Raw genomic sequence first — 15,564 nt, 5'->3', positions numbered from 1 at the left:
TACTGCCCAAAGTAATTTACAGATTCAATGCTATTCCTATCAAACCACCAATGACATTCTTCACATAACTAGAAAAAAATGTTTTCTTTTTTTTTTTTTTTGAGACAGTCTCACTCTGTTGCCCAGTCTGGAGTGCCATGGTGTGATCTCGGCTCACTGCAACCTCCGCCTCCTGGGTTCAAGCAATTCTCCTGCCTCAGTCTCCCGAGTAGCTGGGATTACAGGCACCCACCACCGCACCCGGCTAATTTTTGTATTTTTAGTAGAGACTAAAAATCTCTACTAATAGTGGATTTCGCCATGTTGGCCAGGCTGGTTTTGAACTCCTGACCTCAGGTGATCCACCCGCCTCGGCCTCCCAAAGTGCTGGGATCACAGGCATGAGCCACAATGCCTGGCCAAAAAAACTATTTTAAAATTCATCTGGAACCAAAAAAAAAAAAAAAAAGAGCCCAAATAGCCCAGGCAACCCTAAGCAAAGAGAACAAAGCTGGAGGCATCACGTTACCTGACTTCAAACTATACTACAGGACTACAGTAATCAAAATAGCACAGTGCTGATACAAAAACAGACACATAGACCAATGGAACAAAATAGGGAACCCAGAAATAAGGTCATACACCTACAACCATCTAATCTTCAACAAAGCTGACAAAAACAAGCAATGGGGAAAGGACTCCCTATTCAATAAATGGTGCTGGGATATCTGGCTAGCCATAGACAAAAGATTGAAACTGGACCCCTTTCTTATACCATATACAAAATCAATGCAAGATGGATTAAAGACTTAAATGTAAAACTCGAAACTATAAAAATCCTGGAAGACAACCCAGGCAATACCATTCTGGACATAGGAATGAGCAAAGATTTATGATAAAGATACCAAAAGCAATTGCAACAAAAGCAAAAACTGACAAATGGGATCTAATTAAACTTGAGAGCTTCTGCATTGCAAAAGAAACTATTATCAGAGTAAACAGACAACCTACAGAATGGGAGAAAATATTTGTAAACTACGCATCTGACAAAGGTCTAATATCCAGCATCTCTAAACAACTTAAACAAATTTACAAGAAAAAAACAACCCCATCAATAGGTGGGCAAAGGATATAAACGGATACTTTTCAAACGAAGACATACATGTGGCCAATATGTATATGAAAAAAGCTCAATATCACTGATCATTAGAGAAGTGCAAATCAAAGCCACAATGAGATACCATTTCACACCAGTCAGAATGGCTATTATTAAAAAGTCAGGCCAGGCACAGTGGCTTATTTCTGTAATCCTAGCACTTTGGGAAGCTGAAATGGGCAGATCGCTTGAGCCCAGGAGTTAGAGACGAGCCTGGGCAACATGGCAAAACCCCACCTCTACAAAAAGTACCAAAATTAGCTGGGCATGGTGGCACACACCTATAGTCCCAGCTACTAAGGAGGCTGAGGTGGGAGGATCGCTTGAGCCCAGGAGGTCGAAGCAGCACTGAGCTGTGAGCGTGCCTCTGTAGTCCATCCAGGGTGACAGAGTGAGACCCAGTCTCAAATAAAAAGAAGTCAAAAAATAACAGGTGTTGGCAAGGTTGCAGAGAAAAGGAAACGCTTATATACTGTTGGAGGGAGTATAAATTAGTTCAACCATTCTGGAAAGCAGTGTGGCGATTCCTCAAAGAGCTAAAAACAGAACTACCATTTTACCCAGCAATCGCATAACTGGGTATATACCCAAAGGAATATAAATTATCTACCATAAAGACAAATGCAGGCCAGGTGTAGTGGATGCCTGTAATCCTACCACTTTGGGAGGCCAAGGCAGGTGGAACACTTGAGGTCAGAAGTTCAAGACCAGCCTGGCCAACATGATGAAACCCTGCCTCTACTAAAAAAATCGTAAATTAGCCGGAAATCACTTGAACCTGGGAGGCAGAGGTTACAATGAACCGAGATCACATCACATCACTACACTCCAGCCTGGGCAACAGAGCAAGACTCCATCTAAATATATATATATATATACACACACACACATACATGCATGTGAATGTTCATTGCAGCACTATGCACAACAGTAAAGACATGGAATCAACCTAAATGCCCATCAATGGACAGATTGGATAAAGAAAATGTGGTACATATACACCGTAGAATACTATGCAGCCATACAAATGAACAAGATCAGGTCTTCTGGGAACATAGATGGAGCTGAAGGCCATTATCCTTGGCAAACTAATGCAGGAACGGAAAACCAAATACCCCATGTTCTCACTCATAAGTGGGAGGTAAATGATGAGAACTCATGGACACAAAGAGGGGAACAACAGACACTGGGGCCTACCTAAGGCTGGAGGCTAAGAGGAGGGAGAGGATTAGGAAAAATAACTATTCGGTACTAGGGTGGCAAAATAATCTGTATAACAAACCACTGTGACACAAGTTTACCTATATAACAAACCTGCACATATACCACTGAACATAAAATTAAAAAATTTTTTAATGTGGTACTTATACGCAATGGAGTACTATTCGGCCATAAAAAAGAATGAGATCCTGTTATTTGCAACCACATGGATGGAACCGAAAGTCATTATGGTAAGTGAAATAAGCCAAGGACAGAAATACAAACATCACATGTTTTCATTTATTTGTGGGATCCAAAACTCAAAACAATTGAACTCATGGACACAGAGAGTAGAAAGATGGTTACCAGAGGCTGGAAAGGATAGTGGGAGGGTGGAGATGCAGGTAGGTTTATGTGTACAACAAAATAGAAATGATGAATAAAACCTGGTATTTGCTAGCACAACAGGGTGACTATAGTCAATAATAACTTAATTGTAAATTTTAAAATAACTAAGAGTGCAATTGGATTGCTTGTAACACAAAGGATAAATGCTTGAAGAGATGGATACCCTATTTTCCATGATATGATGATTTCACGTTGCATGCATGCATCAAAACATTTCATGTACCCATAAATATATACACTTACTATATACACAGAAAAATTAAAAATTAAAAATATATATAGATAGCTGTTTGTCTTATATTTACATTCCTTTTAACAGTCTTATATTTCTGTATATAAAGAATACACAATATGACGTACAAAATTTAAATGTGCAAGAGTTAAATTGTACAGAGGACAGAAATATAATGAAAAATATTGTTAGATTTTTCTCACACATATTATTTAACTTATCCTACTATTAATTACTACTAATGGCCACTGTTTAGTCCTAGTGTTTTGTTTAAATAGCACTTACGTAACAGAAAATAATACATAAAAAACATATAATTTCAAGTGAACACTTATTCTTAAGTAATGATACATATGGACAATTATTTATGTTATGGGTTTTCTTCATCTAGCACATCTATGTCCTGGGTTGGCTCTCTGAAGGTTGGCCACCCTAAGACTATAGTACCATTCTAGTGGGAGGAAAAATATATAAACAAGATACTATTTGTAAATTGCACAGAATAGAAACTGATAAACAATGGTGCCTTCTGTGAAAGTGACATCAGTGGCCGGAACAGGTGAGAGAGGTTTTCTTTTACTAGGGTATTTTAAAGTAGTCTTAAATGTTGTACCCTGCAAATATACCACGTATTTTTATTTTATTTTATTTCTTTTTTTGAGATGGAGTCTCGCTCTGTCGCCCAGGCTGGAGTGCAGTGGTGCAATCTCGACTCACTGCAACCTCCACCTCCTGGGTTCCTGCGATTCTCCTGCCTCAGCCTCCTGAGTAGCTGGGACTACAGGCCTGCGCTGCCATGCCCGGCTAAATTTTGTATTTTTAGTAGAGACAGAGTTTCACCACATTGGCCAAACTGATCTCAAACTCCTGATGTTAAGTGATCCGCCCGCCTCGCTCCCAAAGTGCTGGGATTACAGGCGTGAGCCACCATGCCTGGTCCCCACCTATTTTTAAATGTACCTTGCAAATATTCAAAAGCAAGGGACTGTTACTAGTTTTACACAGAGGTTGGCCACAGTTAAGAGTGGGGAAAGGCACTAGCTCAGCGTGGGAGCACGTGCTCTCACTGGAAACAATGTATTGAGAACACATGGTTCTTGGGGCGGAGGTGGGGGTTCCTGCCCAAACTTCAAGATGGCGGCCAGGTGGACGGCTGATTCTGATGAGTCTGATGAGGTGAGCTGCGCCACAAAACTGAAGGGCCCGCTAAGCCTGGGAAATTAGTATGTATTTGTGTATGTGTTTGTGAGGAGAGCCACTGGAGGGTTTTAAAGAAAATAATGATTGGATTTATGACTGAAAGGTCCGTCTAGCTGTGTAAGGAATGTGGGGAGACTCTATTTGGGGACCATATTTCTGTAATCTTGGTGAGTAAGGATGTTGGCTTGGACTCGTTAGCATAGTAGCACTGGATGGAGATGTGGAGACATGCATAGAACTTTGGGAGGTCACCCGGACAAGACTTGTTGCTAGATTGAGTGTGGATTGTGAGGGAAAGCGCCAACATGGCTGCCTGCTCCGTTTCTGGCCTGGGTGAGTCACGGTTCCTGTTCCTGAGATGGAGAATCCTAGGGCGTTGGTGGATGTGGAGGGTAAGAATGCGTTATCTGCGACATTTTAAGCCAGAAATAGTTAACTGATGCACATTTTTTGAAAGTCACTGGGGCTGGATGGTAGGTTCTCACGAAAAGTCATTCGGGCTGTTCTGTGGAGGAGGGGCTGGGAAGGGTGTAACTGGGAGGCAAGGAAGGGTCCTGTGTTGGCCTCAGCGGGGAGACAGGAAGCTGCTCCAGGGCCAAGAGAAACTAGAGGGTCTCTAACGGGCCGAGTGAAGGCTTTAGTTTTTCATCAGTGTGAAATGGGCAGCCATGGTAGGGCTTTGAGTGTGACAAGGGCTGACCAAAGTCTTGCTGTGGGGAGAGCAAGCTATTGGGTAGGATTGTCAGATTTAGCTAATAAAAATCCGGGACACCCGGTTAAATATGAATGTCAGAACAATTATTTCGTAGCATAAGTATGGCCTGTGCAAATCTGGGATATACTTATACTAAAAATGTATTCCTTGTTGATGTGACATTCAAACGTAACGGGTCCAACTGTGTTGGACCAAGCAGCCCTAACACCGACTGGGTCTGGAATTTCGGGAAGCCGAAAGGGGCAAAGGTGGTAGCCGTGGAGGTGTGAGGAGGGACCCCTGCAAAGGTGAGGTTGGCCCGCTTGGTGCGCTTTGCCGGGAAACAACTCTGGGAAGTCGAGCTTCTCGGCCCCTCTACTTCTTTCAGCCCCCAGCAGGCTCCACGGGGAAGGATTACCTGCCTCTTCCAATCCTGAGCTCGGGCGCCCGAGCGTGTCTCTTCCCCTTGCCAGCGGCTTGCTGAAATTCCCGCCCCCGGCGGCTGGCACGTAACCCCGCCTTCCGTTTCCCTCCTCCCGCTCCCTGCAGGGGTGGAGCCTGAGCGAGGAGCCCGCGAGCTCGCCTGTCTCCTCTCTCTCCGCGGATGACGAGTGGCTGGATAACATGGAGTCGGGCAAGATGGCGCCTCCCAAGAACGCTCCGAGAGATGCCTTGGTAAGTGCGAAGGATGAGCAGCGGAGCGCGAAGCCAGGTGCAGCCAGGGACCTGCGAGGCAGGGCCACGCTGAGGGCCTGAGGGGGGGCTCGCACGCTCGTTTCAGTCTAGTCAGGGCCGTCAGGAGAGGGTGATGGGGATGCGCCCTGGCCCCCGGGCCCCTATCTCGCCGCTTGGGCCAAGCCCTGCCAGAGGGTCGCGGTCCAGCGGAGCTTGCGGAACGGCTGCCAAGCTTTGTGTCCTGGGCTTCGGGCCCCTGTCTCCCCATCGTCTCTAGCTATCTGCCAGCCCTGACTCCGCGTCCAGGATTCTGATGCTAGCTTAACCCGCCGCCACAGCCAAAAATGACAACCAGCTGGATGGAGATACTTACCTCTGCTGGGGAAGCTAACTTCTGTCTTCTCTTTGCCCCACACCCCGCCCCCAACCCCGCCAAAAAATAAAAATAAAAGTTTTCTGCAAAAGCGTACTATGCGATTTGGTGTGATCACTGACTCACTTGGGAGGGCAAGGGTGAGTAGGACTTTGGAGCCCAAAGAAGGGGAACCTTGTATCATAAATATAAATACTACCCTTCAGTGCAGCCTTGATTTCCAGTACCAAATTCTGCATCTGGTGTTTTTATTTGAATCCACAGGTGATGGCACAGATCCTGAAGGATATGGGAATCACAGAGTATGAACCAAGGGTTATAAATCAAATGTTGGAATTTGCTTTCCGTAAGTTAATGAAACACCAAAAACTTGCCTAACTTGTAAACTTGAAAAGATATTTTTATTGTAAGAACATTTTCTTTTATTTTCTTTTTTGAGACAGGGACTCGCTGTTGCCCAGGCTAGAAGGCAGTGGCGCGATCTTGGCTCACTGAGGCCTCCGCCTCCTGGGTTCAAGCGATTCTCATGCCTCAGCCTCCCGAGCTGGGACTACAGGCACTTGCCACCACGCCAGGCAAGGTGTTGTGTTTTTAGTAGAAAGGGAGTTTCGCCATATTGCCCAGGCTGGCCTCGAACTACTGACTCAAGTGATCCGCCCATCTCGGCCTCCCAAAGTGCTGGGATTACAGGCGTGAGCCACCACGCCCAGCCTTGTAAGAACATTTTCAACCAAATTATGTTAACAGTTAGTATCAGAATTCAGCCTAAAGAATTAAAGGAGCTCAAGCTATGGGACAGTAGTATTCACACTGTGATACCTGTTTAAAACTGATCATATAGACAGGACAATTACTTATTAAAATCATTAAGACAAGTAGCCATAAATATTAAGCTGTCTTCATATGTTTAAGAAAAGATTGTTTTGTTCTTAAAGGTTATGTGACTACAATTCTGGATGATGCAAAAATTTATTCGAGCCATGCTAAGAAACCTAATGTTGATGCAGATGATGTGAGACTGGCAATCCAGTGTCGTGCTGACCAATCTTTTACCTCTCCTCCCCCAAGAGATGTGAGCAAACTTTGATTTGAAGTTATTTTTACTTATAATTTTTTAAACTGTAGTTCTAATAAGGATTTTTTTTTTAAGTTTTTACTGGATATCGCAAGGCAGAAAAATCAAACCCCTTTGCCACTGATTAAGCCATATGCAGGACCTAGACTGCCACCTGATAGATACTGCTTAACAGCTCCAAACTATAGGCTGAAGTCCTTAATTAAAAAGGTAAGAAATTTTAGTCAACTTTTCTTTTTTTAAAAGGTGGAATATGATAGGGGACTTTGTGAAAAGCAAATTCCTGTAGCTAGTATAGTAGATTAAAGGTTAAGATAACTTACTGGAATTTTTTTAATTTTAAAAAATTTTCGAGCTAGATGGAACTTTATTGTTCATCTAACTCAACAGTCATTTTTCACATCAGGAAGCAGGGCCTGAACTCATTTATGAAGTTAGTAGCAAAGCTAGGACTGATTCCAAGCTTCATAACTCCCATTCTTTCCACTATATCATAGTTTTTTAGTGAGGCCTAATAACAGAGGAAATGATACCATCAGGAATTAGGCCAGCTTTCTAAAATATGACATAAAGCTCTCCCACCACTGAAAAAGTTCTCCCCATAATAGGCTGCCTTTTCTGAAGTTCCACTATAAGAGTTTTATTCTTTTTTGGGTTAAGAAATTGACCAGTTAAGATTAAAAATCACAAAGTAGTTAGAGTCTTAACTTGAATGGGGATAACAGCTATCTTAAACTTTAATACTGCATAAGATTATATACGTATTCATATCTATTTTTATATAGATAAAGACATGTATATATGTTTATGCAAACCCCAGATTAAATGTTGGATTTAGAACACTGAGAGAACAAAAACAGGACTTTCTTGCCGTGGATTATCCATAATCATTTACATCAGCAATCCTAATTTCATTCCTGGTAAATTTAGGTGTCACATCTTAATATTAATTTGTTTTTTAAATCCCCTAGGGACCTAACCAAGGGAGACTAGTTCCACGATTAAGTGTTGGTGCCGTTAGTAGCAAACCTACTACTCCTACTATAGGTAAGTGAGAGGAGACAATGGCATTTCTGGCTGGTAAAGCAGTGCCTCAGCACTTGGTTTTGAACTATAATGCAAGTCAAAAAGTGAATCAGAAATTCTTGTGTATGTGTTACTATTAATAATTTTACTCATCCTCTAGTAAAGCTATAAACATACATGTTACTGGATTTCAAAATGAGAAAGCCACAAGGAACGTCTGATCTCAAATGAATATAAAATAGGACATTGCCCCCATTGTTGTTGGTATAAACTCTGATACCAAAAACAGGAGTTTACTCTTAGCTATGTACTTTACGCCTTCTTTAAGGTGCCACACACACTTATGGCAGTAGACTACTTATTAGAAATTTAAATTTCGAAATAAATTGATAAGAGAATACAGTAGAAAGAAGATTAAGGTGTACAAAAATCTTAAGGATCTCAAAGAAAAAAATTGTTAATACTAACCTTTTTAAAACATAGTACTGATTGTTTTAGATTGGTCAGTGGGAGCCCCTTCAAGCTGTTTCCTGTGTCCTTTTGACATATCTGCATCATTCTGTGATCATTTCTTGCTTTCTGATGCAACAAGATGTTCCAAACTCATCTTTATATTTTTCTGCCCAGGTCCTAGAATCATCCACTTGTCCAAAGAGCTCTGGTTCCTTTTAGTGGAGAATGGTATTTAGAAACCATTATTTGTTTCTTTTTAATATCGTTGTTTAGATAATAAGGAAAACAAATAATGGACTTAGAGTTCCTGTTTTTTTTTTTTTTTTTTCCTACGTTCCTGCTGGGTTTCTTGCATAGTCTGGTAATCAAAGTATTTTCAGAAAAGTCCCTTTTCACCAGTATTAATTTATTGGCTCTTATTGCTTATAACTTGAGTCCTGTAGCTGTCGTATAGCTCAGGTATAAGCAGCATTTGATTTCTGAGGTGTGTAAACCCTCTCTTCATATTCTCAGGATGTAAATTTGCATTTCAGGCATTGTAAAACCAGTTTGGTATAGTATTAGTTGTACATGTCTAATTACCTACCTGTGACCTTTGTGGACAGAAATCTGCATTATAATCTTTGTAAAGTTTCATCATATACTGTTTGTCTGTGGGTTCACATTACTTAAATGAATACCAGCTTTTTTAAACCCCTAGGCTGGTAATCAGTTTCGTGTGTTAGGCAGGTTAACCAATTTTAGTTATCAGTTGTGATTTTTATTCCTAGCTAGACATTTGTTGTACATACTTCAGAGATTGTTAAAATCTAGAGTCAGGGCACTGCCAAAAAATGCCTGATAGTTTTAAAGATGCAAGTTTTTTTTTTGTTTGTTTTTATTTTTTATTTTTTGAGACAGAGTCTCGCTCTGTCACCCAGGCTGGAGTGCAATGGCACAATCTTGGCTCACTGCAACCTCTGCCTCCTGGGTTCAAGCAATTCTCCTGCCTCAGCCTCCCGAGTAGCTGGGATTACAGGTGTGCGTCACCACACCAGGCTAATTTTTGTTTTTGTTTTTGTTTTTCAGTAAAGACGGGATTTCAGCATGTTGGCCAGACTGGTCTTGAACTCCTGACCTCAAGTGATCTGCCTGCCTCAGCCTCCCAAAGTGCTAGGATTACAGGCGTGAGCCACCACGCCAGGCTTAAAGATGAAAGTTTTAAACTTGAAAAAAATTAAAATGAGTTGGCCAGGTGCGGTGGCTCACACCTGTAATCCTAGCACTTTGGGAGGCCAAGGCGGGCCTATCACTTGAGGTCAGGAGTTCAAGAGCAGCCTGGCCAACATGGTGAAACCCCGTCTCTACTAAAAATACAAAAATTAGCCGGCCATGGTGGTGGGTGCCTGTAATCCCAGCTACTCGAGAGGCTGAGGCATGAGAATTGCTTGAACCCAAGATGCGGAGGTTACAGTGAGCCAAGATCATGCCACTGCACTCCAGCTTGGGCGACAGAGTGTAAGACTCTGTCTCAAAAAAAAAAAATTAAAATGATTTATATAGACTTAAGACCTGAGTATTTACTCTGTTCAATTGGGGGAGGCTCCATCTACAGTCTAATGTGTTCAGTTTTAAAGCCTGAACTCCATACCTACTTAAATGTATTAACAATCCTTAGGCCAAGAAAACATCCACCTACTGTGAGTTTTCTTTTTTCTTTATAAAATACTTACATTGCTTCATTACGCTTCACCAAATTCTTTGAACTGATCCTTAATACATGGGAAAACTTACCTAGGGATGGAGATATTTTAGAGGAAGGTCTCACCTTCTGTGTTTGGGAGAGAAAGCAGTAAAACCCGGATTTCTCGGTACCTTTGGGCTTTATTCCCTTAGACTTTCTTCACCTTTGTCTCTAGAAATGATGATAATTGTAGTGTCCTCAGCAACTCTATCTCTGGGTAGACTGCTGATTCCAAGGGGGGAAGGGATGTATTGGAAAGCCTGCATCCTCAAATGAAAAATTGGAAATGGATACATTTCCATAAATGTATTTTTTGAGAGAGCAATGATGTCAGTATATATATTAAGTCTTCGAGTCTTGCAAAATACATTTATTAAGCAAACATTTGTTGAGTACCTATTAGGAGCAAGGTAAAAGAGCCATGTGCTCACAAGGATGAAAAATGTTAGCCAAGGCTTGTAATCTAGTCAGTGAGATAAGATAATAATAATAATGACTCCTATGACGTTAAGGGAACTTCAGAGGCAGGATATAAGACGTTTAACTAAGAAAATTAAGGAAAGTTTTATAAAACGGGGTAGTATTTGAGTTGTACCTTGGAATAATGGGTAGAATTTAGATGACTGGGGGTTTAGACTAGGTTATCTCCAAGATATTTTTCTGCTTAAAAAGTATCTGAACACAGAAAGGGAATAAATTTTCTGGGCCCACCTGGAGACCTCAAGGGGTGTATTTGATCTCTGCTTTAGTTTCATGGGCATAGATGACATCTTCTGATTCTCAGCAAGTGACCAAGATTAAAAGTGCCAACTAAGGTAATAGAAAACCTGGGTCTTTATTCTGGTAGGTTAAACTCTTATCTTTATGTCTTCATCCAGCTAAACCTCAGTGCTTACTATGTACCAGATGCTGTTTGAAGAGTTTTACAGGGATTATTTTTACTTAATTTTCACAATAATTATATGAAATGGGTGATATTATCCCCCATTTTACAGAGGAGAAAACTGAGGCACAAAAATTTAAATAACTTGCCCAAGGACACTCAGCTAGTAGGTGAGAGCCTGGATTCAATCTCAAGAAGGTAGGCTACAGAGCCTACATTCTTTACCACTATTCTATACTGAATTTTGTAACATCTAAACAAGCTTGTAAATTTTTTTAAGGTTGTTTTGCTCTTATTTCTAATGACTTTTTCCTCACCTTTTATTAGTTTCCCTTGCTTTGAAGATAGTTTGCGGTAAGCTGAGTAGAATATAAATCTGTATAAGTCACCTAACAAATATGGTCTGTTTATTGTAACTACAGCAACCCCACAAACGGTGTCTGTCCCAAATAAAGTTGCAACTCCAATGTCAGTGACAAGCCAAAGATTTACGGTGCAGATTCCACCTTCTCAGTCCACACCTGTCAAACCAGGTAATGTGATTGGGGGTGGGGGACAGAATTTGTGAATAATTTGAAATTGTAGAACCGTTTGTATTCCTATAGCAAGAGGTAAATTGTTTTAATACCCAACAGGAAGGTGGCAGTAATGCTGCAAATGAGGGTTCTTCAGAGGGACCTATGAGCCCTCTAAAATTCTGTGAAATTTTACATAAAGTAGTCTCCCCCCTTATCCTTGAGGGATTGTTCCAAGACCCCCAGTTAGATTTACAACCTTTAAAGTTAAATTTATAAACTTTCTAAATTATAAGGTTTAATTTATAAATTAGGCACGGCAAGAAATTAACAATTAATTAAAAAAGAACAATTACAACAACATACTGTAATAAAGTATATGTGAGGTGATCTCTCAAAGTATCTTACTGTACTGTACTCATCTATTTTTGGATCGCAGTTGACCACAAGTAGCTGAAACTGCAGATAAGGGGGGGCTACTATATATGTAACGTTTTGGGGAGGAGGGAAAGAGTATTCAGTGTGTTCATCAGATTTTCAAAGAACACCGTCAACTAAACAGTTAGGTTCCACAAATCTAAGGCATCTTCAAGGAAAAGCAGTTAAGGTAACAGCTCAAGAAAGCGACAAAACTTAGTGATGAATATGTGTATGCAATCCAGAACATAAACGTAAATTCAAATGAAATTGTACCTTTACTTCATAGGATACACACACACACACACAGATTGGAATAAGTAGAATTCTGTCATAGCAGTTTACTAATGTGTATGTCTAGATTTCATGTCTTCTGAAACCTAACTGCACACAATAAGCAACTTATGTAAAATACTGGCCTATTAGGGAAGTGATTCCTGACCTTGAACATAGGCCTTTGTTTAGTATGTTGCATGATGAATCCAGTGCAGTTTCCCATGACTAAATTGAAATTCTAGGTTGTTAAAATACAACAGAACTTCTTCAACCTTGTACTAGATATGTTTGATTTAATCTTTATCTATACATAGATCAGAACATCACATTATATCCCATAAATATACACAATTATTGGCAAGGTGCAATGGCTCACACCTGTAATCCCAGCACTTTGGGAGACCGAGGCGGGAGGATCACTTGAGGCCAGGAGTTCGAGACCAGCCTGGCCAACGTGGTGAAACCCCGTCTCTACTGAAAATACAAAAATTAGCCAGGTATGGTGGCACACACCTATAATCCCAGCTACTTGGGAACCTGAGGCACGAGAATCACTTGAACTCAGGAGGTGAAGGTTGCAGTGAGCCAAGATCATGCCAGCTTGGATGACAGAGCGAGACACTGTCTCAAAAAAATAATAATTTAAAAATAAATACACAATTATTATTTGCCAATTAAAAATAAAGATTTTTTAAAATTTAATTCAACTCATTGCAGTATAAGTACCTATGTTTCTTCTATGATATAGTTGCACTTCATGCTATTGAAATTCGTATTAGAATTACATTCAGCTTTGTTGTATACTTTTTATCATATGTTTCGGATTCTGGGTAATTCATAGCTTGGTTTTGGGGGGTCTTCTCTGTTTACAGTTCCTGCAACAACTGCAGTTCAAAATGTTCTGATTAATCCTTCAATGATTGGGCCCAAAAATATTCTTATTACCACCAACATGGTGTCGTCACAGAACACGGCCAATGAAGCAAACCCACTGAAGAGAAAACATGAAGATGATGATGACAATGATATTATGTAAGGAATATAGTCTAGTCTAGATGCATTTCAAAAGGAAAGTTGGTTTTGAGCCCAGCATACTGAACTAGAATATTCTAGATCTTGTTTTACCTTAAAAGACTGAAATGTAGCTGCAGTATTTTTCGTCAGTTAAAACTGTTAGATCTCTTCAGTAAACATACAAATGGGTTTTTCAGTAGGCTTCAATTACAAACAGTTAAGTACTTGTTTGTTAATAGTTTCGTTAATGTTGAGTCCTAGTATGGCAATTCTGTTTTTGAGACACTTTTCTGCCTTCTATCACTGATAGCAGCACTTAAGTTTCAGGTTCTACAACCTAGTCAGCAGGTTTATCTTTAACAGCATAATTTCTGATCTACATTTAAATACTACTTTATTTTATAAGGTAATATAGTTATTTACTGTCACTAGCTTTTTTATTTTTACCAAATCTCTCAATATAGGAAACATTTTTTGGAAAGGGTGGATTTAGAGAGATTCTAAATCCATTTTGAATGTATTTGTTTCTTTGACTTCCTTAACTCCCAAACTCAACTCCCTTTCTAGATCCCATTCATTTTCTGCACCTCCCCCATAGGCTTGTTTCTCTCCATGGCTGTTAAATGTAAAAGGCCATACCTGGAATTTTAAAAATATTATTCCTGGTAATACAGCTCAGTGTCATTTTCCTATTTTTAAAACATGCTCTACGTGCCTAATGTTTTGTGATTCACTTTAACCTGATGGTTTGCATTTGCTGTTTTTCACTCTTATGTCAGAGCAGTTGGGTTTTACCCCTTAGTTTTTATACCTGTTTAAGCTTTACTGTGCTTTTGACAGGTAGTTTTGGGTCAGTTATATTCAGTTTTAGTATTGTATTCCAAGTTGATAACTCTTCCATGCTTCACATTTCTAAATTTAACAGAGATGCTGTAGCTTAAAACATGTTTTGATAAGTAATTACACTGGACCTAGGCAAAACCACTGAAGAACAAGTGTTCCTTTTTACCATATACATATTATGTTTTGATCACTGCTGCTTGAGCCCCGCTATTGGTATAATTCAGATCATTTTAGCTTGTTGCTGAGGATGTCACATATAGGACAGGATCAAACCTGAAAATAAGACACTAATGGTTCTCCATCCTCTATAAGGCCAACAAAGAAAACAAATTAATGTGACGTAACTTGCATTTATGTGCACTCTGCATAGGTTTCCCAATAATACTGTAATGTTGCTGAACACCTTTCCCTGTTTTCCATTTATACACATATTAAAGTCATATTGGGAAAGATGGCAAAGCTTTTGAGAATATAAACACACCTGTTTTGTTTTTCTTAAGTTCAACATACTTTTGTAGAATTTGTAAAATAAATGTTCATATCATAATTTAGAATTTATAGCCAAGGATCCTCAAAACAGAAGTTTCATCTTAGGATAGTGCTTGATATATCTAAGAAAGTCCAGTAACAGAGAAGAAATGTCTCAAATGTCTCATATCAGTTTTAGTGTTTTTCGGTATTAAGGAAAGGTAATATAAAAACAGGTAAAATGTATAAAAACAGACCCGACCAACATCATAGGAGATAAATATTCATTATATAGCATAAGATATTATTACTTGAATGTTCTCAGGGAGGCAGCAAGTCAGAAGGCCTAGGTTCTAGTCCTAGCTCCATCATTTACCAACTGTGTGACCTTACTTCACCTTTTAGCCTTGTTCTCCTCACTAGTAGTAGGAAAGTAACACCTACCTTGCCTACCTCACAGGGCTGTTGTGAGGGTTCAATTGGTATATGTGAAAATTCTTTCAAAATTGTAAAGTGCTATATGACTATAAAGAATTATTACATTTGTTCCAAGGTTAATAAAAATTTGAGCTTATCAGTGTTTTCATGTTTTAGGATTCAAGGGAGATGAACAAACCCCAGTAACTCTGATGGCCAAAAGCCATTAAGATTTGTTTAATGGTTATATATCAGAAAATCACTTGCTTTTATCTAGAATCAGCATGTGACACCATCATAGTGAAGCAAATTGAAAATGAGTAGAAGAATATGGGTTTAAATCTGTTGTCCTTCACCTTCTAGGTAGAATTTTTAAAAAATATGTGCTGATGGTAAATGGGATGAGGACACTGTTATCTCCAGTTCTTCCTTTTATGGGTAGCAAACAAGCATCTATGATCTGAGTACGAATATAGCCAGCATGGGGCGGGGGGAGAATGGAAGATGTGATGCACACTATGTTCTAAGGGATCCAAG

At 39.9% G+C, this 15,564-nt stretch overlaps 1 protein-coding gene across 2 annotated transcripts in view; it reads left to right on the top strand.

The window, feature by feature from the left end:
* TAF9B (TATA-box binding protein associated factor 9b) overlaps positions 1-15,184 on the top strand; it is a 37,352-nt gene extending 22,168 nt beyond the window's left edge. Inside the window, exons 1-8 of one of the 2 annotated variants that reach the window (XM_054471259.2) lie at positions 4,106-4,151; positions 5,419-5,544; positions 6,182-6,263; positions 6,853-6,989; positions 7,068-7,202; positions 7,964-8,039; positions 11,500-11,610; positions 13,158-15,184. In XM_054471259.2, the coding sequence (XP_054327234.1) occupies positions 4,110-4,151; positions 5,419-5,544; positions 6,182-6,263; positions 6,853-6,989; positions 7,068-7,202; positions 7,964-8,039; positions 11,500-11,610; positions 13,158-13,321 (873 nt within the window). In that variant the 5' untranslated portion in view covers positions 4,106-4,109 and the 3' untranslated portion in view covers positions 13,322-15,184. Of the gene's footprint in view, positions 1-4,105; positions 4,152-5,418; positions 5,545-6,181; positions 6,264-6,852; positions 6,990-7,067; positions 7,203-7,963; positions 8,040-11,499; positions 11,611-13,157 lie in introns of those variants that run through there. The other variant, XM_054471260.2, reaches the window with a different exon arrangement.
* Positions 15,185-15,564: the final 380 nt, after the last annotated feature.

This window comes from Pongo pygmaeus, chromosome X, assembly GCF_028885625.2.
Source record: "Pongo pygmaeus isolate AG05252 chromosome X, NHGRI_mPonPyg2-v2.0_pri, whole genome shotgun sequence".
Taxonomy (NCBI): Eukaryota; Metazoa; Chordata; class Mammalia; order Primates; family Hominidae; genus Pongo; species Pongo pygmaeus.
The sequence above is the reverse complement of the archived record's forward strand: the minus strand, read 5'-3'. Positions and strand labels throughout refer to the sequence as shown.